Genomic DNA, 25783 nt, shown 5'->3' with positions numbered 1-25783 from the left:
ACACGCATCATTCTTATAGGCCCATGGGTAACTCCCACTGTACCAGAGTTTAACACTTATCATTCCTATAGGCCCTTGTGTAACTCACTCTGTACTAGGGTTTAACATCTATCATTCCTACAGGCCCTTGGATAACTACCTCAGTACCAGGGTTTAACACTTATCATTCCTATAGGCCCTTGGGTAACTCCCTCTGTACCAGGGTTTAACACCTATCATTCCTATAGACCCTTGGGTAACTCCCTCTGTACCAGGGACTAACACTTATAATTCCTATAGGCCCTTGGATAACTCTCTCTGTACCATGGTTTAACACTTATCATTCCTATAGATCCTTGGGTAACTCCCTCTGTACCAGGGTTTAACACCTATCATTACAATAGGTCCTTGGGTAACTCCCTCTGCACCAGAGTTTAATACTTATCATCCCTATAGACCCTTGGGTAACTCACCCTGTACCAGAGTTTAACACTTATAATTCTTATAGGTCCATGGGTAACTCCCACTGTACCAGAGTTTAACACTTATCATTCCTATAGGCCCCTGGGTAACTGCCTCTGTGCCATGGTTTTACCCTTGTCATTCCTATAGGTCCTTGGGTAACTCCCTCTGTACCAGGGTTTAACACCTATCATTCCTATAGACCCTTGGGTAACTCCCTCTGTACCAGGGTTTAATACTTATCATTCCTATAGGTCCTTGGGTAACTCCCTCTGTACCAGGGTTTAACACCTATCATTCCTACAGGCCCTTGGGTAACTTCTTCTGTGCCAGAGTTTAATACCTATCATTCCCATAGGCCCTTGGGTAACTCCCTCTGTGCAGGGTTTAACACTTATCATTCCTATATGCCCCTGGGTAACTGCCTCTGTGCCATGGTTTTACCCTTGTCATTCCTGTAGGCTCTTGGGTAACTCCCTATGTACCAGGGTTTAACACTTAGCATTCCTATAGGTCCTTGGGTAACTCCCTCTGTACTAGGGTTTAACAGCTATCATTCTTATAGGCCCTTGGGTAACTCCCTCTGTGCCAGAGCTTAACACCTCTCATTCTTATAGGCCCTTGGGTAACTCCGTCTGTGCACGGTTTAACACTTATCATTCCTATAGGCCCTTGGATAACTGCCTCTGTGCCAGGGATTAACACCTATCATGCCTATAGGCCCTTGTGTAAGTGTGGGGAAATATTTGTATTTGTAAGAAATGCCATCACTTCATGTCAAGTTACCCATCACCCTAACTTCCTTGCTAGCAACAGATCCTTGTTAATGTCCCCCAAGGGTTTATATTGGAACATCGAACTGCTTAACAGTTCGAATTACTAAAGGTCGACCCTTAGTGATTGAACTGTTAAAACATCGAATGTTCCAAAAAAAAAATTAAAACAAACAAAAAAAAACCTAAATGGTGTAGGTAGGGGTGCAAGCCCTCCTGCACCCCCCACACCCCCCGCTACTTAAATATACCATCTCCAAGGCAGCACTACGTTGAAGTAAATGGAAATCTCCCCTTACGGAGATTTCCATTTACTTCTTCAACATTCTGCTTTTTGCTATTCTCATGCCGACAATGTCAGATTCAACATTGTCGGCTTTCGAGAATTCAATATAGACCCATCCCCCAAAAGGTCATGAAAATTACCTTAATAGTACCGAAGGGTTAATTACCAAATCAAATACTTTCTTAGTATATAATATATATGTATGTATATATATATATATATATATATATATATATATATATATATATATATATATATATATATATATATATATAAAGCTTTTCATCTTGGACCCAAGGAGCTCTTCCCTCCTTTTAAACTCTACTAAATGTTTGCTACAGTTGTAGTAAGCAGCTGCTACAGTTTTCACTACATGAGGAGAAACTTCATCACTTCATTTCTGACAACAAATGCAGTACTGTACCAGCTTTCTTTTTTTTCTGAATGCTGGTAATGTACTGAAGACCAGTTGGGATCTGCTGACTGTGCCCCTTAACACTTTGTGGCTAGGGTGACTGACTCCCTCACCTGACTCTACCTATGCCACAATGCTTTGTGTTTCCTGGGTTTTAGTAATGTCAATGCACTGGAGCAAATTATAAAACTACCCATCACAGGCTGTAATATCCTTGATCTATTCCTTTTCAACACAGCCCCTATCTGTACTCCACCTCACAACCTCTCATCCTTAGTTAAATCTAACCAAAAGCCTGTCATCTTCTCTGCCAGCCTTAGCGGTACCACCCTCACTACCAAGTGAAACCATCTTTAGGGACTTCACCAGGAAAACCTACTTCATCTTGTAAAAGGCTATGCAAAATTCCCAACAATCCCCTGCAAATGGACCCAAGTAAGAGGGCTGCTGCATTCCACTCTGACTTTTACCAGCATCTAATCAGATCCACAGAGAAGTCATTACCCATCTACACTAAGCGTAAACCTGCTGCATTAATAAACTGTATAACAGAGGACAGAAAATTATGAAAAGTTGTAGGAAATCTCCATCCTCTTATCTCAGAAATTCCATTCCCCTTATTTCAGGACCACACTGAAACATGCCAGCAGGGAGCTTCAGTATTATTAAAAAATGTAAAGCAGAGTATGAGCTTAAGGTCAGTGCAAACACCAAAAGAAACTACAAATCTTTCTTCAGTTATGTCAGAAATTAAGGAACCATGTATAACAATGTATTCAGCTCATCTATAATGATATCACGTATTCCATTCTCGAGGATATAGCCAAAGTAGTAGCAGACAAATTATGATAAATTTACCTCACCTACACACATTCTTGCTACCACTACCTCTTGGAAAAAAGTGATAACATTCCTATTAAAGACTAAAATTACTTCTTCCGAAGGACTAGATAGCATAGCAGGCTGCATCTCATTAGTACCAAGTGTATACTATCTGGGTCTCTACTTAAACATTTCAGGCTCATGCTATCCAAAGGGTTTGTACCTCTAGTTTGGAGAACATCCACTGTACTCCCCTACACAAGGACGACCCCACTACAAATCCAGGCAATTACAGTCCCATCCCCCTTACCAGCTTTATATGCAAAGCCATGCAATGTAGCTTGGCAGAACTAATTTGTGTAGATAGCGGTGTCTTAATGGATCTAGATCCCAGTCAGTTTTGTGAAGGGCAGGTCCTGCCTCCTGAACCTAGAAAGTGTCTTTGAAAAGGTTACAGACACTGTGGAAAGTGGTTACTCAGTACATATTGCTTATCTCAATCTAGCCAAGGCTTTTGACACTATCCTCCATGCTAGCATTGTTAAAATTTAGACAAACTTAATGTAAACCCCAAGTTATCTGCTTTATCACAAACTGGATATCCAACAGATCCCAGGTAATGAAAGTTGTTGGTACCTTCTCTGAATGTAAAATTGTAACTAGAAGGGTACCACTTGGATTAGTGCTATGAACTCTTGTTTGGGATTTATTTAGTACACATCCAGCCCAAGATCCCAGATGTGTGGTTGACCAAGTCTGCTGATGACTGCAAGCTGGCACTGTTATCCCCATATCTACTATACTAAACAACTCCAGCAAGAGGTATAACATGCATATACATGGTGTACTGATAACAGTCCCAAGTTAAATTGATGTATTGAAATTTGATTATCAGGAAAGTCCAGCTGGGTTGGTACCCATTTTCAGTGAAGACCCAGGGAGAAAAGCTCCAAAGTATTACAAAAACATTTTAAGAACAATAATTTTACAATCTGCAAAAATAATACAAAACATCAATAGTTTAAACAATTATACCAAATTAGGCAAAATGTCACAACATTGGTTAAAAACAGATGCCACTTATGTGACAATGATTTAATATTTAGAAAAAGTTTTAGCCAATTTAGAGAAATTTAAGGTAATTTAGTATGATGCACAAGAACTGCAATATGAAGTGTGAGAAAAAAAAAACAGGATTATGGCATATTTAGATAGGGAGTCAGGGTAGAGAAGTTGATTGAAATTAGGAAGTGAGTGAAGGGGGGTAATGAGGTATAAGGTATGAACAGGTACTCTTTCATATTTAGGGATATAGTTTAACCTGGAGCTGAGAAAGAGCAGAGCCATACTTTGATTAGGAAGTCTTTTAGAATGGGACTGAAGTGAAGGTATTGATCTGATGTATACAGGTAAGGAGTTCCAGGCTTCTGCAACATGGATGAGTACAGACAATGCTGAGCAAATTTGACAGGTTGTGGACAGAGAGCAGTTTTTGGTCATTGGATCATAATGACCAAGTGGCAGCATAGTTTTGTGGAATGATATTTAGTGCTGGACAAAAAGATGGATGCTGGATAATTTTACAGGTGTATATGTCAGTTGACTGAGTAGTTCTAACCAATTTAGGCTTTTTAGTGCCATACAGTGGTGGGTTCTGAAAGGGGTAAGGGGTATTTGCTGTAAATTTAGTTACTTTGTTATAGCATTGTTCATGTTTTGCTTTTTGTGATGTCTGTAGCTTAGAATAGAAGGGAGCAGCATAAAGTAGTGAGGGGAGGAGGTAAGTAGTGGTGAGTGTAGTCTCTGTTGTGTTGGTGAGAACGTTTTTGGCTGTATAAAGCATTCATAGTTTTTGATGATTTTTTAATGCAATTTTATGCATGCAGGTTGAATTTAAGATTATCATCTGCTATCATCCCTAATAACTTGCTAAAAAAAATGGAAAAAATGCAGCATAATAACATTCAGTAAAAAGAAAAAAGAAAAAAAAAACAATTTGTTGAATACAGTGCCCCTTTCGTATGTATAAATTAAAGCCTATTTATGAACTAGAAATGACCCAAAGATACCTTGTCAAGAAAATCAAAGACCTTAAATCTTTCAGTCTGACACCTGGACCTGTCCTTGCACAGCCCTCATAACTGATGCATGACCACCTATATACTAACTATGCCTTTCACATTCTGAGTGACTAACACTTCTATATCTTATCAAGTTGTAATGGCTTAACATCAAAAGAAGCTCTCCCTTTAAGTACACCGTACCACTAATGTATGCTCGTCTACCTCTCCATTCTAGTAGCTGACTCTTAACTGCTATCTATTTCCTCTTTAGTGTCCTTCTATAGCACCATAGCATTCTCATCTCTTTGATACTAATCAGCTATCTGTCTATGTCCTTATCCCCCCCCCCCCCATACATTACTCCTTACCATCTCATTCTATTACTTTGTTTGGCATTAGAATACTCTATTATTTCTCACCTTCCCATATTATTAGAAATATGGTTAATATTTTGAATAACAATATATTACCTTACTTGACAGAGGCTATCCAGTTCTGCAAAGTGTCTTGCTACTTGCAGTATATATTGCATCCTTGATCACAATTTCTCCTAGTAATATTTTGTAGATGCATTTCAATCTGTTGTGGGGGCTCATAACCCCTGTATGTAAGGTACATTCCAATCTGTTATAAAGACTTTAATCTGTTGTGGGGCTTTTCTCTACTTATATGTAATTATTCATCGACTATTGTTTAAATGTTTTCAATCTGTTGTGGAACTTTTTTCCCTGGGTCCTCCAATGAAAATGGGCCACCGGCCAAGACAAGTAAAATGGATAGATAAAATTCAACTGTCCAAATAGATTAGCACAAGTGTCATTATGGTCAGTAACCTACAGGCTGCTCCGAGCTTACTCAGGTCTTGCTTTTTGAGCCATAAAAGACCCAATCCTATTTGACCTTCTCTTTCTTTACAAAACCATTGGCTCTACACACACTCACACTAGTGACCTAAATCTACACCATCAGGCCCATATAGTATGTTGCAGAAAACAAACCATCTCTTATAAAGTAATACTTCTGAATCTCCTTTTCTACCATCTGTGGCACATAGGATCATAGGAAGTTACTAGCCTAATGCCCCCAAGCCTAGCCAAGTTCAACCCATGTTCCCAAGGGTGTCTGGTTCAAGCAGTCACTAAAATCAGCACTTATTGCTTGGGTGAATTTCAAGTTACCCATCCAGTTGTCCAAATCATGCATAAATTGGGCCGAATAAGGGCTTTGTTTAACATGAATAGGAAGCTTTTTTCAAAGGTGGGGCAACCTCTGAGACACAAATCTGTCTCTCCTGCAAGTTCTGTTGATGTCACATACCAGGTTAAGGTCCTTTGGGTGAGTGACCCACATGCCATTTGACTTGTGAATATGCAGCATTTCCATATTATTAACTGTAGTTTCTCTTTCCACAAGCAAAGAACAATCCACTCTTTTCTAGAGGGTAATATAGCTCAGATTTGGAGGTACTGAGTCTTATAATAGCCATTTCACATTGAGTAGCAAATTGCTTGAGGAGGTGCCAGATATTCTGGTCAGATGACCCCAAACAGCAACATCATTATGCTGGATATTATGGTCAAATGAGATCAAAAGCATAACATAATTTGCAGAAAACAGCTATGCTATCTCTCCAAGCCAGAAACCCTCCCAATCTTGGGCACATGTTGACATTCTGTTCATGAAAATAAGGCACGGAAGTGGTAAGAAGATGACTCCCTTGGCAAAGCCTGACACTAAATTTGAACAAATTTGAGTTAATGACAAGACTGTAGTTACAACGTTCCCTGCATTCATACAGGGACCATAAAACTTGAACAGTTGTCCCTGTACCCTTCAAGACCCCCTCACAACACATGTATTTATTTATTACTTTTGTTGACTGGGGTAGTCTGACTGGGTTGTGGTAGCCCTGTTTCAGCAGAGGCTTGGGGAGAAAAGCTGCAGTAACAAAATAGTTTTACACAACAGAAAAATGTAATGCTTAAAGTTACAGTGTGGATATACACTAACTGAAAAGATAGCGATACTAGAGAAAATCTAAAAACAATATAGAGTCATTACATGTTAATATAAGACAAATTGGCATATACAGTGAAATTTTAAATTTTACATTTATGGGTAGGACAAATAAGAGAAAAGAGGTGTATGAGATATCAGTATTAAGCAGCGAGGAAGTGATAGAAAGAGAGCAGGTGAGGAAATGTGAGGAGTGTGTATATTTGTTAGGTGACATAAAGTAATGTACAGTTGAATTGAAACTAAGGTAGTTGTTGAAGGCAGTGAGTATGTGTCAGAATTTTGGTGGTGGGAAAATTTTGTCAGGGTGTAAGTAGACAGTAGAAGTAGCAGTAAGGGCAAGGGGGTAGCAGCCAGTAGGGAATTTACACTGCAAATTTGCTTTTTTGAGGTATATAGGGGTAGATAGGTGTCTTTTCAGAGGAAGGGTTGTTACAAAGAATATGGTGGCCCAGACTTGCCTGGGGAGGTACAAGAGCAGAGCCAAGTGATATTAAAGTGCTTTAATAAGAGCACATGCTATGGCACACTGGGCCTTCTACAAGTCCACAAAACGAATGTACGCTGAACTAATACATTTATTTAGACACTCACAAAACTGACTAAGAGTAAAGATTTGGTTAAATGTTCCACAGCCTGTGTGGAATTCAAATTATTCTCTATCTGAAAGGGAGAGTTTTAACTATAGGTTCATAGGTTCATAGGTGTTTACTAGACTAATGACCACAAGGGCCTTTTTAAGCCTAGCCATGCATCCCAAATCTCTGACAAGTTCTGATGCCTTTGATAAGGCTAAGCATGGGCTTGGGAGATGAACTATTTACAGGTTACCTGTTTGCATTAGAGACATAGGTGCTAAACCAGGGATGAATTTCTGGTTTCCCATCCAAGTGAACAAGTTGCACTTGAACTGGATTAGGGAGGAATTCTGCTTCACATGGATGGGGAGCCTGTTCCATAGATGGGGTAGTCTCTGAGATACATACCTATCTCTCCAGCAGGTTCTATTTATATCACAGACAAGATTTAAGTCTTTAGAATGGGTAATTCTGGTACTATTTGTTTTGTGGATATGCAGGAGGTCCATCAGATTGGGGTCTGACAATGCCCTGTATGCCAGGCATAGATCTCCCCTCAAAAGCCTGTAGGAGACAGAATACAGGGATAGGGCCTTGAGGCGGTCTGCATAGAACATATTACTTATGCCCTGTATTCTTTTAGTGAGGAACCTCTGTTGACATTCCAGTTGTTGGATATGTCTGGTTAGGTACATACCAAAGGGGGCACTGTACTCAATGATAGGTCTAATGAATGCCGAATACAGTGAAACAATGACTTCCTTGGAATTAGATGCCATACCTTTGTTTATAAGTTGCACAACATAGAATGATTTCCTCACCACTGTAGACATGTGATGATCAAAGGCTAGATTACTATCTATGTGTGTCCCTAAGTCCCTGACTACTGAGTCAGCTCTAAGGGGTGTGTTGTCAATATGATAGTTACCAGGGATGGATGACTTCCCAAAGGATAGTATTATGCACTTCTTGGCATTTAGTTTTAGTCCATGACTCTGACACCAGTTGTTTGTCTGTGTCAGCCCCTCTTGGAGAACATTTGTGTCAGTGTGAGATTCAACGACGGCTCCTAATTTGCAATCATCTGCAAATTTAGTTAGCCAGAGACCATTGACATTGGCCTTGACTTCTGAGAAGTAAATGCCAAAAAGGACTGGTCCAAGGACTGATCCCTGAGACACTCCACTTGTGACTGGCCTCTTTGTAGAGGAGGATTCCCCAATTCTAACTTCCTGGGTAATGTCTGTGAGCCATTTGGCTATCCACTGGGTGACATATGGGTTTGTACCTAACCTCTTGAGTTTGTCAACAATGCCCAAGTGAGGTATTGTGTCAAATGCCTTGGCCAGGTCAAGGAAGGCAGAGTGAATGATTTTGCCCTCATCCATTGCTTTGGTGACCTTCTTAAAGAAGTCCACCAGGTTGAGTAGGCATGATTTGCCCTTGACGAAACCAAATTGGGTTGGGTCCAGTGTCTGGAGGTTTACTATATCTCTGTTGATCATCTCCATGATAATTCTTTCCATGGCTTTACATACAAGACTAGTGAGACTTATGGGTCTGTAGTTTCCGGGGTCTGTAGATGGCCCACCTTTCTGCAGAGGGATGACTGTTGCCTTTCTCCATTCATGAGCTATGAAGCCTGTTAGGAGGCTACAGTTAAATAGTAATTCCAGAGGCCCTGATAGGTCATGTTTCATGCTATTTAGAAGGCATCCTGGGATACTGTCTGGGCCCATTGATGCAGTGTTCTTGGTCTTAGAGAGATCATTAAGGACCTGTTCCCTAGTGATAGTAGGGGGAGTTATATTTGATGATATTTCCTGAGGGAAGGTTGAGGGAGAGAGAGGAGTAAAGTTGGAGCTGAATTTATCAGCCATGAGGTTTGCTATATCTTCTGGCTCAGTATAGGTGGCTCCATTTACAATGAGCTCTGCACACAATTGTGTATTGCCTTTGAGGTTGCAGACATAGCTAAAGAATGCTTTGTGGTTGTCCTTGGCCTGGGAGGCCGAACTTACCTCAAATGTGGTTTGGTATACTTAATTTGTCCTCTGAGTTGTTTGTTTATTTTAATGAGTGTGCTTTTATTCTGATGGGTGCTGCACCTCCTAATTTTTTGCCATGATTTTCTTTTTCCTTTTATACATCCAATTGATTTTGTGATTCCACTAGGGTGGCTTGTTTTTTGAGTTAGTTTTGTACTTCTTCCTGGTTGGTACAACTGCCTCTTTGCAGCTATTAACATGCTTGTACAGGGTTTCTGTGAACAGTTCTGCATAGACATAAGTGTTCTCAGGGTTTATAGGGGCTTGAAATGTTGCCATGTTCTCACTTAATAGCAGGAGGTTAACCTTAGAATAGTTCTTGAATATTCCAGACTTAGCTGGGGTCCAGGTTTTATTTTTACTTAAAAGGAGACCATTTTGTGGTCTTACCTTACCAGGGAAGGCAATACAGTAGGGGTGTGCAGCACTCGCCCATATTAGTCAGGACCAGGTCCAATATGGTTGCACCCCTGGTCAGTGTATTGACTAACTGGTCCAGGGAGTTTGTGTTTACAAAATCCAGGAATCTCTGTGCTTATACATTTTGTGTCATATATGATTCCCAGTTAATAGTGTGGTAATTGAAGTCACCCATGAATATGGTATTGGGTTGGATGGTTAGTGTTTCTAATAAGTTTAAATACATGGTATGGGTTTTCTTAGGTCATAGAGGGGGACCTATAGCTTGCAAGGAAGTGGTATTGGATTTTACCTATGGTGATTTGAACATGGATTAGCTCAAGTGCATTGTCCTGTTTGACCAGCCTTGAAGTATATTTATTTTTTGTGTAAATAGAGACACCTCCACCTTTAGTCCCTGCCTGTGAAGTAGCTGGCCTAAATGTGTGGAAGGCATTATAACCCTGCACTGCTGGTGTGCTCTCCACGGCTTTAAACCATGTCTTAAAGACTGCACAAACATCAGCATTCTCTAGGGTAAAGAGAGCTTCCAGGGAGTGGAGTTTTTTGTTTAGGCTCCTAGCATTGAGCAGTAATACCTTTAGATTTTCTTGGTTTTAATTTCCTATGTCGGAAGTACTTTCAGTTTGTCATTGCCTAAAAAAGGCACTATTAGGGAAGACAATGTTTTAGCTAATATTCGAAAGCCTAGAGGGGAGAAGTGCAGACCATCCCTGACAAAGCAGCATGTTGACATCTCCTTCCATGCTGACAAATATTGCCCCCCCCTTAGAATGACAATGCTAGGCTCATACCAGCCTGAGACACATATTCCGAGAGCTCTATGATGTCTCTCTTCATATAGTCTAGGGAGGTATGTCTCAGGTCATTTACTCCCACATGGGCTATGATTGAGTCATACTGGTAATTGTAATCCAGTGACCTGAGTGCATGCATAATGTGGTGGATACTAGCCCTTGATAAGCAACTGAGCATGACCAGATAATGTATCTTCTCCAGCCCTCTGCATAGCCTTTTCCAGGGAGTCTGGTGAGTTTAACCCACTTGCAGATGGAACACACGCTGTAGTCCCCTTTCTTTAAAATGTAGATTACTAGTCTAGAGGTGTTGTTTCAACATTCCATGAGGTAATGAAGAGGAGTCCTAGTCCTGCTACCCTAGCCCTATCCAATACCTTTAACACCTCTGGACAGATGCCATCCATGGCCTTTGAATAAGAACAGTGATGGACTACAAGCAAATAAGGATGTCAGCCATTGTCTCTGGAAAAGAAGGTCACATTTACCTGGTAAAAGGTTCTTAAGAATGTTCTTTCCACATCAAAACAATCTTCCAAGTGTTAGTTAGCAGCTCATTGCTTTGTAAAACTGTGGGGTTCCACCTTTTTTAAGAGGTTCTGGTTTAGGGGCACTAATTTAGGCACACCTGATAATTTTTGTTTATGTTACTCCTGAGTTTAACTTTGGCAACTGCTGTTATTGTAGCCTTTTTGGCCTGCAAATAACTTTCATCTAAATCAAGACAGCCTTCTATGAGCATTATCCAGAAAGTCATCTTCTGCAGCTTGATAGCTTCCCTCACCAGTGGTGTCCATTATCACATCTTAGGGTTTCTAATATGACAGACAATTTCATTGTCCTCTGGCCACATCTGCCCAACTTCAATCTCATCACTCAAGTGACAAGGATTATGACCTGAAGTCTTATGGAATGACAACATTGTCTGTGACTGATCTTCTATCCAATATGCTCTGATCCTGTTATGATCTACCTTGAGGTTGAACATAATGTCTCTTATGAGCAGTTTGTGATTTGCACAACAGTCCATTAACAACCTACTATGCACGTACATATCTGGGAAGCTTTTCCTCCAAGTCATAGCCTTCCATATAGTTCTGTCATTTTTACAAATGAGATTAGAAGTATACTGGTTAGAATGCACAGTCAGTGGTTTGTAACCTGTTCAGTAACTCGCATATCTTCTCCAAGAAAACTGAACAATCCCTATAGTTGCTTGGTACATAAGTAAACAGCTGTCAGGATTTCTTATTTGAAACTGACAAATACATAGAGGCAACACTATCACCAATTTACAAAACCTCCAACTGCACATCCTATAGGGTTTCTCATGAGAACTGATTCTAGAAGAGGGGAGAAGCAAATACTAATTGAAAAGGGTTTCAGAGCTCCTGCTATATAGAGGGGTGACACTGACTATATCTAGCTTGTACCTTCCTACCTCCTATAGCAGCTCATATTCCTTCCTGTCACTGAGGTGGCATTCAATATTCTTAAATCTAATTTCAGATGCAAATATTTAAATTGTCTATATCTCTTGTACTTCTACCTGCCACCTAGTAGCATTCTCTTCAACCCTCATTCTTCACCTTTTATCTTACATTATATTGCATAATGTGATTTCTAAAGGACATCATTTGGGTGCATCTAATAGCTTGATTTGTCTGTCCTTTCTAGTTCTCCTAGGCTTTCTTAAAAATTCCTGAATATTCAGAAACTACCACCTACTTGTGTAGTCTGTTCCAAAGACCCACAACTCTCTTTGGGAAAATATGTTTCCTCATACCCATGTCAAACTGAGTACCCTCCCACTGTATCCAATGATCCTCCCACTCTCTGTCCTTGTACTTCAGTTACACTCCCTATTTCTTCCATAGATAGCACTATATGCACCCATATCATATCCAGTCACTCTCTGTGTGTCTGTCTGCAGCTCTTTCTTAACTTGTGTTAAGTTCAGCAATTACAGATACTGTTTAGATGCTTTGCCTTCTGTTTCTAGACGATCATCATGGCCTTTGTCTAGATGCTTTCCAGATACACCAGGTTGTTCCATATCCTTTTCTGTCAAGGATACCACCAACTACAGATGGTATTTTAGATGTGGTCTCACCAGTGTTTGACAGAGTGAGAATACAACTTTCCTACCCTAGAGTGTACAGCATGTCCTGTTGAAGGAAGTCGATTTTTTTCTCACTGCTCCTCCTGCCCTTTCTACTTGTATATCACAATCCACTACTTCAGAGATAACCACTCTTAGGTGCTTTCCATATGCCATCTCTCTTAGTTTAACATCCCATATTTTGGGTTAATATGTCCAGAATTCAGAAACTTGGCTTTTTCTACACTGAACTTCAGTTGCCACCTCTCTACCCACCTATAAAGGACTTCTGCATGAGTTTCAGTGGCCAAGTATTTTCAAAGTCATTTGTTAAACAACAGCCCATGGAATACCTGTATTCTTGATATTGTTCAGAAGGTAGTAGTGAAATGGTGAATTCAGTCTTGAGGAAGCTATTTAACAATAGACTCTGTAGACATTCTTGACTATTGTTATCTTTTAATACCCTTTTAATACCCTGATATCTATAAAATTATTTTTCATTACAGAGTATCATCGGTATCAGTTCACATTCTTTATTTTGCTCTTGCTGTCTCTCTTCACTTATTTCCTTACACAACTTATCATATCTTGATCTTCAGCAAGTCGGAGTTATTTCTTTCCCTGATTAAATTCTTACGTGATTGTATCTTATTTAAAATACTTTTAACATTTTTTTTTAAATGTACTTCAGAGCTGATCTTAAATCTTTTCCCATTCCAGAACTTGATGTTTCACTTTCTGAAGTTTTCCTAGCCATATGAACACAGTTCTCATACAAACTATCCCCTTTTGTATTTAGTAAGTTCATTTTTCTAATTCTCAAACTTTTTAAGTATGTATCGATATTCCTCCTTTACTAGGTTCTGCATGAGACTAACTTCGGCGTATGCTAGTTTATGACTCCTCTACATGTGAAATTCATTAAGCATGAGTATCCTGAGATGGTGCAACTGTGAAGTTGGTATATGTAAGTTTGGGGTGTGGGGGCTTCCTCCCCACATCAGGAGATATGGGGGGCTTGCCTTTTCAAAAAATACTTAAAGTAAATTTTTCAGCCTTCTGTGTTTTGGGCATTATTTGTTGATGTTTCATTTTATCAGTGTAGTGGACGTTGATGTTTCAGAGTAGAACTCTAGCTTATTTATCAGTTTTTCCAGTAAATATAAATCTGCAATATCTGACCATAACATGGAGATATAGTGATACTTGTCATGATAATTTCTTCAGTTTTTTAGCTGTAAGAACATTGAAGAGGAACAGTCATTCTAGTATACAGAACTTAATGAGAGATAGTTCTGACATACACTGCGTATCTAAACAAAAACATACACTGCATATCTAAACAAAAACAGAAAACAACCGAGACAATATCCCCACCCAATTTAACAAATACTTTACTGAAACAATCCAAGCCCTAGCTGATAACCAAACTAATACTAATCACTCCACCTCATTAAAAGTATCTACTCCAAATGAAATAGATAATAACACCCACTTCAACTTTCATTCAGTATCAATCAAGACCATTCAAAAACTCAAATCTACCACCCTGGCTGCCGATAACCTACCTGCTGAATATCTACAAATAGCTGCAAAAGCCACAGCCTATCCTGTTACTATACTTATTAATAGATCCATCTCAGAATGTATAGTACCCCATTTCTGGAAAATATCACATATAATACCACTGCATAAAGGAGGTAACTCCTTTGAATTCAATAACTATCGGCCTATAGCTATACTATTCCCCCTTATCAAAAATCCTTGAAAGAGTAATACACTCACAACTGATGGAATACCTGTTAGAAAACAAATTATTATCTACCCAGCAACATGGCTTTAGAACTTTCTATAGTACCACCACTGCACTTACATCATTCACTAACACCATCAATTATCACAGAAATAATGGACTTCTAGTATCTGATACATTCCTAGACATCAAAAGCTTTCAACATGGTTAACCACCTCAAACATCTTCAATTGTTCTCTACCTTAAACCTCAGTACCTCCTCTATTACATGGTTCAAGAGCTATCTGTCAGGTAGGCAACAGGCAGTACAATAGCAGAACCAAATATCCTCACTACTGCCTGTTTCCATAGGGGTCCCCCAAGGCTCCATCTTGGGTCCCTTACTCTTCACTCTTTTCACCAATCAACTCCCATCCACCACACCTAAAGCCTCCATTGTCCAATATGCAGATGACACCACTGTAATCTGTGCAGCCCCCACACTCGATCACCTCCTCTCCCTAACACAAGAATGCTTCTCACTAGCCAAAACGTGGTTTACCAATCATCAGCTCATTCTTAATCCAACTAAAACAAAAGTACTCCTCTTCAGCTCTCACAGATCCTTATCCCTAACAGATAACTTTGATATCACCTCCAACAACAAAACTGTTATTGCCCCATCTACCCACACCAAACTGCTAGGTGTAGAAATAGACAACCACCTCATATTTCATTTGCACATTGCCCAAACCATAAAAAAAGTTTACAAAAAACTTGGACTGCTCTACCGTAACAAACACTATCTCCCAAAGCAATCTAAAACAATAGCCAGAACACATCTGCTATCTACCTTGCTTTACGCTTCCCCTGTGCTTACAAACCTTCGTAAAACGGATCTAAGCAAACTTGAATGCTGCTATAATAAGATAGCTAGATTTGCCACAGAATCACTTTACAAAACACATCACTGTGAATCTCTCAACAAGCTTAACTGGTTAGAACTCCATCTATTACTGCAATTAAATCAACTCTCACTAGCATACAAAATATTAAACCACTCAGACAAAATCCCAGCTCTTCAACATCTTATACACCCCCACACCACAACTAGAACCCTGAGATCTATCATCCAAAATAACCTAAAGGTCACCAAATTTAACAATGAGACAGGAAAAGCTGTCTACAGCTACTCAGTCTCTAAACTCTGGAACAACCTCCCTACCCACCTAATAACCAACAACACTACCACTCAATTTAAGGAACTCCTTAAAGTTCACTTCATGAACAACAGGCTATGCTCCTGTCTCACCCCAGGATAAAAAAAACTAAGATTACAACTAACTCCCATACACCACAATAATAATTGTTATTCTCTCACCCTATCCACAGTCCAATCATGACTACAGGTAATGAAGTGCCTTTAACTCCCAAAAATCACTACCAACTACGTTTTCAACAAGTGCAATAACAACTGTATGGCTATGTATAGCTTGTCATGTTTGGAATGTATAATGTAATGTCCTACCCAATGATCTTCTTACTTACTTTGAGTGTGTGCAATATGCTGTCATTTAATTGGAATGTTAGTTTTACCTGTTAAGGAAAGTTAATTCAAAATCTGTAAGATGTTGTGAATGTATGTACTTGGAGCTTTTCTACATGGGCCTCCACTGAAAATAGACCTGTGTCCAGTCAGACTTTCCCAGTTATCAAATGTAAAATAAAAATAAAATAAAAATAAAAACAAGCTTTATGTGATAAACATATTGTCTTAAATGCAGTCTGCAAGTTAGACAATTTTTTTGCTGAAAACTGAAAAAATGAAAAAAAGATTGCATTGTAAGAAATATAGATCATCATCGTTCTAGAATTATGAGGCTATGTATGAGAGTAAATGCAGAGTGTATGTGTAAGTGTGTGTGTGTGTGCGTGTGTGTGTGTGTGTGTGTGTGTGTGTGCATGCGTGTGTGTGTGTGTGTGTGTGCGTGCGTGTGTGCGTGCGTGCGTGTGTGTGCGCGCGCATGCGTGAGCTCGTGCAAGTGTGCACTTATACATATGAGGAATAACTGACAGTTTTGGAACATAGAAAGGACACTGAAAACAACTTCTTAGTTTAAGCAAGAAACAAGACAGAAGTTTAAATTTTTTTAACTTACTCTTTTCTGCAAATGCAGCTTGCCTAAAAAGGAAAACATTTAAGAAATGTTAAAGAATTGAACTAACAGCAGGTAATTTAATAATATTTAAAAAATATATAATAATTACAGCACTGGCATATTAAATGACTGTATAATAAAGTCACAGTGGATTTCTTCAAACCAGTTTCCTTAAAAATTAAGAAATTGTAAACAATATTTATTTCAAGCATGATAAACTAGCTAGGAATGTAGTACTGTCGAGAGACATAAATACAGATATATGGGACAAATTAGACAGATGGGAAACTTGACAGACAATGTGACACATGTAACAGATAGCTAGATAAATATTCTATATGTATGGATGTAACCCCCTCTCCAACAGCTTACTATTCTCTGCCATGATAATTCTATAGAAAATTACACACAACAAATGGCTAAACACAGCCTTTTTGAGTGTTGGTTTATATTACATATACATTTCTTTTATTATATTGCATATTATTTCAGTTTAAGGAGACAGACAACACAAATGCTTCTTTCTATTTTTATGCATTCTTTATTTCCAAAATAATCCTTAAGAAATAAATGCCTCTCAGCTTCAGTGTTTATAGTTCATTGTTACAAATTGATATTAGACACTAAATGTTTAGAAAAGGTGCTGGAATTGCATGTAATGTTATACAGAGTACGCATACTTTGTATTTTGTTTTTATTTACTGCAATAAACAGCTTGATACAATCTTTCTGTGTATGTGTGGAACTAACTATGCCTTTCTTTTAAAATGCATACGTGACCTACAGATAGAAATACATTTATGGCTCCTAATATCTCCAGTAACTGAGCACAGAGAGTGCCCTTTGATCCCTGCTATATATCCCCAGAGCTCTTGAAGCGTATTTGGCCTGTATTACCTTCAAAGGGGGTCACCCCCTTTAAAGGATCACTATGGCCAGAAACGGGAAATACATATATGTATTTTAATCATGTCCTGAATTTTTATGCAGGCTAAACCTGTCAGCAGCACAATGATTGCTTTTTGTCCATTTTAATCTCTTGTTTTCTAACCCTGAGTGTCTCATGGGGGCAAATATGCTGATGTGATCTTGTTTATTGGAAAACTATTCATTGCCTATAGTGCAAAGTGAGGGCACAGCTGATAAGTTTATAATGCCCTAGTCTCTCCTGTCAGATCACACTTTTATTCACTTAAAATAGAGGTAATGATGAATGCTGCTAAATCTGAGAACCTCAGTAAGAGTATCAGTGACTGATCTGCTGTGACAGATTTACTTTCCTACATATGTGTTACACATTTTTAAAAAGTACTTGGTTAAGGTTAGAACAAATATCTGAGAAAACAGCTTTTTTTAAAAAATAGAATTTGTGATTCATGTCCTGTCTCAGGCACCTTCCCAAAGCTTACTTAGCAAAGGTATCATATTTACTGCCTATCAAAACAATCATTTTGTCTGGTTCTGCCAGCAAAATTATGTATTTATATCCTTACTTAAAATCTTTTTTGCAGCAATTTCACAGTAACTTAGACAATGCATGTAGGAATCCTAAATATACAAAGATCATAGCATCCCTAGAAATGCACTAAGTGAAATACACTATTTGAAATTTGTTCTTTCACAAAAAGTAACTTTGTGCACTAATAGCAATTTAGCATTAAGTGAACTGCTTTATTTCATACAGAGCTTTATGTAACAAATGCTTCAGCATGCTTCTTATCTGTGACTAGCTCAGCTATACATGGCATGCCTTTCTATTTTCTTTAACCACTGCATGACTGTACAAACTCCCAGATGAGCTATCATGTATTATTTTGGAGGTATGCATAATCAGAAAAAAATAAAGGGTCAGTATGCTTATAACCCCAGGGATGGGAAAAATGACTCTGTAAACAAAATGAAATTCAATACAGTATCAGGCATGGGCTAAAACTCTTATTCCCCCTCTAATAATCATAATCAATCAAACAACATCTAATTCTACTTTGAAAAACGTTATATACTTACTAAATGACAGTAGAGCTGTGAATCCTTAGATCCTGAGTAGTTTTATGACTCCCGTTATGTAAATAACAAGAAGGACTGCAGATACCTTGCTATACATGTTTTTAAATAATTTTTTCATTATTAAGAAACTTTTAGACGTGATAACTAAAATGATGTAAGGTCAAGGAATACAAATTGCTGAAGAAAATATAACGAGATTGCATTCAGCCCTAACACGGTGTGCAATGAAGGAGGTGATAAGGAAGGAAATGCTACAGAGGGGAAGAACTGCTAAATAACACTTTTTGTAATATATGACAGTATAGAGATCATTCTGTAGGCGGAAAATAAAAGCTGAGGAAAAGCTGTGCTGTGCTTAGGATTTAGCTGTTCTTTAAGAGAGTAATAGTAATTTGGAGTTGTAGCAGCCAAAGAAACTATGCTGCCAGAGAACCTTCTGGAAGATAGCTATAGTAAAAGTTTAAAACTCAGCCTAGCAGAGAGAGGGGGTGGTAAGTATCTTCTGTAAAATCAAGTGGTTGCTCTAAAACCTGTGTACTTTGTGAATCCATGATGAAAATAAAAAAAAAAAGCATGTGTCATGCTCAGATATAAGTTTGTAAATATCCCAATATGGTTATTTTATATAAACATTTTTTCCGTGGTTGTAAATGCTATGAATCTCATGTTTCTTGCTATATGGAAACTTTATCAAGCCCTGAAACACTGAAGCAATGCATTGTATCAGTGGTTTCTTTCTGTAAGAGGTTTCTGTATGTGCAGACAAAACTGGCAATTAGTAATAATAAGAAAGCTACAGAACTTACTTCAATCTCTGGTATTCAGCCATAGCATCAGCAAAAGCTAGGAAAATAAAAAAAAAAGTACAGAGTGTTACTTATTGCATTTACTTTCATGATAAAAGTATAGTCTATGACACAAGAGTTTGTATCACTAAAAGCACATGCAATACCAGTGGCAAAGAACAATGCTGTGATGTGACTTAGGGTCTAGCAATAGTCACAAGTGCAAAGCTAAGGCTGTGCTTACCTTCAGTCAGACAGTGATAATGCAGTAACAGATACAATATTACCTGTAAACTGATAAGTTTCCCAGTGGAACTGCAAGGCCAATCGATTTCTCATAAGTGGGTCTATATCACTTCGCCAAATCACTATTTAGCATATGCCTCTTCATCAAACAAGTAAGTAATCAGTGAACAAAGAAATTGTCGAGCTAAGTTTTCAGTGAAAACTTTCCTAGGGCAAAATGATGGTTGGCCACCATCTGGAATTTGCCCTTTTCCCCACGGTAGTGCGATCTCGGAATTGGTGCATTTACTTAGGGTGGGTGTGGTTGGTGCAACCCTCACATTGGGGTAGGGGGGGTGCATCCTCCCACCTGCGTAGGTGTTAATTTTTTTTTTTTTTATGTTAGCTGGGGGGGACTACCATCAGCTTGCCCAAGAAATTTTTCACTGAAAAGTTTGTTTGAAAATTAGTTTGTTCACTGAATAGTTGTTTCTTGAAGATGCATTCAGTAAATAGTGATTCGACAAAGTGATATAGACCCCTCATAAGCATCTGTTTGTGTTTCTACGTGTGTCCATTCACAATAGATATTTGTGGTCGAACCATGCTAGCTTTAATACCTTATTTAGCTGGATTTGTGTTTCTACGTCTGTCCATTCACACTGGATCTTTGTGGTCAAACCATGCTAGCTTTAATACCTTATTTAGCTGGATTTGTGCTTTTACGTCTGTCCATTCACACTGGATCTTTGCGGTCGAACCATGCTAGCTTTAATACCTTATTTAGCTGGATTTGTGTTTCTACATCTGTCCATTCACACTGGATCTTTGCAGTCAAACCATGCTAGCTTTAATACCTTATTTAGCTGGATTTGTGTTTCTACATCTGTCCATTCACACTGGATATTTGCGGTCGAACCATGCTAGCTTTAATACCTTATTTAGCTGGATTTGTGTTTCTACATCTGTCCATTCACACTGGATCTTTGCGGTCGAACCATGCTAGCTTTAATACCTTATTTAGCTGGATTTGTGTTTCTATGTGTGTCCATTCACACTGGATCTTTGCGGTCGAACCATGCTAGCTTTAATAATTTATTAACTCGATTTGTGTTTCTATGTGTATTCATTCACACTGGATCTTTGCAGAAGAACCATGCTAGCTTTAATACCTTATTTAGATGGATTTGTGCTTTTACTTCTGTCCATTCACACTGGATCTTTGCGGACGCACCATGCAAGCTATAATACCTTATTTAGCTGAATTTGTGTTTCTATATCTGTCCCTTCACACTGGATCTTTGCAGTCGAGCCATGCTAGCTTTAATACCTTATTTAGCTGGATTTGTGTTTCTACATCTGTCCATTCACAGTGGATTTTTGCGGTCGAACCATGCTAGCTTTAATACCTTATTTAGTTGGATTAGTCTTCCTCCGTCTGTCCATTCACACTGGATCTTTGCGGACGAACCATGCTAGCTTTAATACCTTATTTAGCTGGAATTGTGTTTCCACATGTGTCCATTCACACTGGATCTTTGTGGTCAAACCATGCGAGCTTTAATACCTTATTTAGCTGGATTTGTGTTTCTATGTCTGTCCATTCACACTGGATCTTTGCAGTTCATCCATGCTAGATTTAATACCTTATTTAGCTGGATTTGTGTTTCTACATGTGTCCACTCACAATAGAACTTTGCACGGTCGAACCATGCTAGCTTTAATACATTAGCTGGATTTGTGTTTCTGCATCTGTCCATTCACACTGGATCTTTGTGGTCGAACCATGCTAGCTTTAATACCTTATTTAGCTGGATTTGTGTTTCTACGTCTGTCCATTCACACTGGATCTTTGCAGTCGAACCATGCTAGCTTTAATACCTTATTTAGCTGGATGTATGTTTCTACATCTGTCCATTCACACTGGATCTTTGTGGTTGAACCATACAAGCTTTAATAAGTTATATAGCTGGATTTGTGTTTCTACGTGTGCCCATTCACACTGCATCTTTGTGGTCGAACCATGTTAGCTTTAATACCTTATTGAGCTGGATTTGTGTTTTTACGTCTGTACATTCTTATTTGAGCTGTATTTGTGTTTCTATGTCTGTACATTCACACTGGATCTTTGCGGTCAAACCATGCTAGCTTTAATAGCTTATTTAACTGGATTTGTGCTTCTACATCTGTCCATTCACACTGGATCTTTGCGGTCAAACCATGCTAGCTTTAATACCTTATTTAGCTGGATTTGTGTTTCTATATGTGTCCATTCACACTAGATCTTTGCATTCGAACCATGCTAGCTTTAATACCTTATTTTAACTGGATTTGTGTTTCTACATGTGTCTGTTCACACTGGATCTTTGAGGTCAAACTATGCTAGCTTCAATATCTTATTTAGCTGGATTTGTGCTTCTACATCTGTCCTTTCACACTAGAGCTTTGCGATCGAACCATGCTAGCTTTAATACCTTACTTAGCTGGATTTGTGTTTCTACATCTGTCCATTCACACTGGATCTTTGGGTCAAACCATGCCAGCTTTAATATGTTATTTATCTGGATTTGTGTTTCTACATCTGTCCATTCACACTCTCAAATCACACAATAAAGCTGGCGACTCCTTGTTTACAAATGTTGTTGGCTCTTACTGGAATAAACTTCCCATAGAACTGACCTCCCTAGGCTCATCAAAACTTTTCAAGAAACAACTAAGGTACCATTTCAAATCCAACTGGCTATGCCCTTGTTCTAATCCTGACTGACTTTAGTGCCCAACTCTCTTTACAACTCCCTCCATTACTTTCTCTACTTGTCTCTACTACTTGTATCACTCCTCCTCTGTAGCTCACCTTATATCCAATTAGATATTACTTTTCCTATAACATCTTTTCTCTTTTACTCAATACACCTCTGGATCCTGTCATCTACCCTCTCACTTAAACATACACTTTAATCCCTGCCATGCAATTCTATTTCTTAGAACTGGTGCCCTGGCACAAATGTATTATCATAACTGTCAATACTATATAGTATAGACCTTTGTATGTGCTACCTCTTTCTTTCTTTTCAAAATTACTACTCCTGCTTCTCCTAATAACATGGGATTAGGAATTCTACTCAGTATTTAGTATTTTAAGTATTATACATATTCTGTAAAAATGATGTAATTCAAGAACTGTACATTTCTGTAAAAACGCTTCTGTATTGTTAATATCCTACATTCAATTAGTTCATTAATCCTTATAAGTTGTATCTTATAGTAATGTTCTTTTTTTATGTAATGTACCAGTTATAGTGGAGCTTTTCTCCTCGGGCCTCTGCTGAAAATGGACATGTATCCAGCCAGACTAGCCCGGTCAACAAATGTAAAATAAAATAAATAAAATCTTTGCAGATGAACCACGCTAGCTTTAAAAGCTTGTTTAGCTGGATTTGTGTTTCTACATGTGTCCATTCACACTGGATCTTTGCGGTCCAACCATGCTAGCTTTAATACCTTATTTAGCTGGATTTGTGTTTCTACGTGTGTCTATTCACACTGGATCTTTGCGGTCAAACCATGCTAGCTTAAATACCTTATTATGCTGGATTTGTACTTCTAAGTCTGTCCATTCACACTGGATCTTTGCGGTCAAACCATGCTAGCTTTAATACCTTATTTAGCTGGTTTTGTGCTTCTACGTCTGTCCATTCACTATGGATCTTTGTGGTAGAACCATGCTAGCTTTAATGCCTTATTTAGCTGGATTTGTGTTTCTACATCTGTCCATTCACACTGGATCTTTGTGGTAAACCATGTTAGCATTAATACCTTATTTAGCTGGATTTGTGTTTCTACGTCTGTCCATTCACACTGGATCTTTGCGGTCGAACCATGCTAGATTTAATACCTTATTTAGCTGGATTTGTGTTTCTATATGTGTCCATTCACAATAGATCTTTGCATTCGAACCATGCTAGCTTTAAAACCTTATTTTAGCTGGATTTGTGTTTCTACATGTGTCCGTTCACACTGGATCTTTGAGGTCGAACTATGCTAGGTTTAATACCTTATTTAGCTGGATTTGTGTTTCTACATCTGTCCTTTCACACTAGATCTTTGTGATCAAACCATGCTAGCCTTAATACCTTACTTAGCTGGATTTGTGTTTCTCCGTCTGTCCATTCACACTGGATTTTTGGGTCAAACCATGCTAGCTTTAATATGTTATTTAGCTGGATTTGTGTTTCTACGTCTGTCCATTCACACTGGATATTTGCGGTCGAACCATGCTAACTTTAATACTTTATTTAGCTGCATTTCTGTTTCTATGTGTGTCCATTCACATGTGATCTTTGTGGATGAACCATGCTAGCTTTAATAACTTATTTAGCTGGATTTGTGTTTCTACGTGTGTTCATTCACACTGGATCTTTGCGGTAGAACCATGCTAGCTTTAATACCTTGTTTAGCTGGATTTGTGTTTCTACGTCTGTCCCTTCACACTGGGATCTTTGCAGTCGAGCCATGCTAGCTTTAATACCTTATTTAGCTGGATTTGTGTTTCTACATCTGTCCATTCACACTGGATCTTTGCGGTCGAACCATGCTAGCTTTAATACCTTATTTAGCTGGATTTGTGTTTCTACGTCTGTCCATTCACACTGGATCTTTGCGGTCGAACCATGCTAGCTTTAATACCTTATTTAGCTGGATTTGTGTTTCTACATGTGTCCATTCACACTGGATCTTTGCGGTCAAACCATGCTAGCTTTAATACCTTATTTAGCTGGATTTGTGTTTCTATGTCTGTCCATTCACACTGGATCTTTGCAGTCAAACCATGCTAGCTTTAATACCTTATTTAGCTGGATTTGTGTTTCTACATGTGTCCATTCACAATAGAACTTTGCACGGTCGAACCATGCTAGCTTTAATACATTAGCTGGATTTGTGTTTCTACATCTGTCCATTCACACTGGATCTTTGCGGTCGAACCATGCTAGCTTTAATACCTTATTTAGCTGGATTTGTGTTTCTACGTCTGTCCATTCACACTGGATCTTTGCAGTTGAACCATGCTAGCTTTAATACCTTATTTAGCTGGAATTGTGTTTCTACTTGTGTCCATTCACACTGGATCTTTGTGGTCAAACCATGCTAGCTTTAATACCTTATTTAGCTGGATTTGTGTTTCTATGTCTGTCCATTCACACTGGATCTTTGCAGTTCAACCATGCTAGATTTAATACCTTATTTAGCTGGATTTGTGTTTCTACATGTGTCCATTCACAATAGAACTTTGCGCAGTCGAACCATGCTAGCTTTAATACATTAGCTGGATTTGTGTTTCTACATCTGTCCATTCACACTGGATCTTTGCGGTCGAACCATGCTAGCTTTAATACCTTATTTAGCTGGATGTGTGTTTCTACGTATGTCCATTCACACTGGATCTTTGCGGTCGAACCATGCAAGCTTTAATACGTTATATAGCTGGATTTGTGTTTCTACGTGTGCCCATTCACAATGCATATTTGTGGTCGAACCATGCTACCTTTAATACCTTATTGAGCTGGATTTGTGTTTCTATGTCTGTACATTCTTATTTGAGCTGGATTTGTGTTTCTACTTCTGTCCATTCAGACTGGATCTTTGCAGTCGAACAATGCTAGCTTTAATAGCTTATTTAGCTGGATTTGTGCTTCTACATCTGTCCATTCACACTGGATCTTTGCGGTCAAACCATGCTAGCTTTAATACCTTATTTAGCTGGATTTGTGTTTCTAAGTCTGTCCCTTCACACTGGATCTTTGCGGTTGAACCATGCTAGTTTTAATACCTTATTTAGCTGGATTTGTGTTTCTATATCTGTCCATTCACACTGGATCTTTGAGGTCAAACTATGCTAGCTTCAATATCTTATTTAGCTGGATTTGTGCTTCTACATCTGTCCTTTCACACTAGAGCTTTGCGATCGAACCATGCTAGCTTTAATACCTTACTTAGCTGGATTTGTGTTTCTACATCTGTCCATTCACACTGGATCTTTGGGTCAAACCATGCCAGCTTTAATATGTTATTTATCTGGATTTGAGTTTCTACATCTGTCTATTCACACTGGATC

The 25783-nt window shown here is 38.6% G+C and overlaps 1 protein-coding gene across 1 annotated transcript in view; it reads right to left on the bottom strand.

Moving 5' to 3' along the window:
- LOC122816536 (myomesin-3-like) overlaps positions 1–25783 on the bottom strand; it is a 522511-nt gene that overhangs the window by 6377 nt on the left and 490351 nt on the right. The window contains exons 20-21 of the mRNA XM_044089388.1: positions 19468–19504; positions 16655–16677 (exon numbers count right to left, since the gene is read on the bottom strand). Coding sequence (XP_043945323.1) covers positions 16655–16677; positions 19468–19504 — 60 coding nt within the window. The remainder of the gene's footprint in view (positions 1–16654; positions 16678–19467; positions 19505–25783) is intronic.

Source organism: Protopterus annectens, chromosome 1.part1 (genome assembly GCF_019279795.1).
Source record: "Protopterus annectens isolate FY-2018-M chromosome 1.part1, PAN1.0, whole genome shotgun sequence".
Taxonomy (NCBI): Eukaryota; Metazoa; Chordata; order Ceratodontiformes; family Protopteridae; genus Protopterus; species Protopterus annectens.
This window is presented reverse-complemented; position numbering and strand designations above follow the sequence as displayed.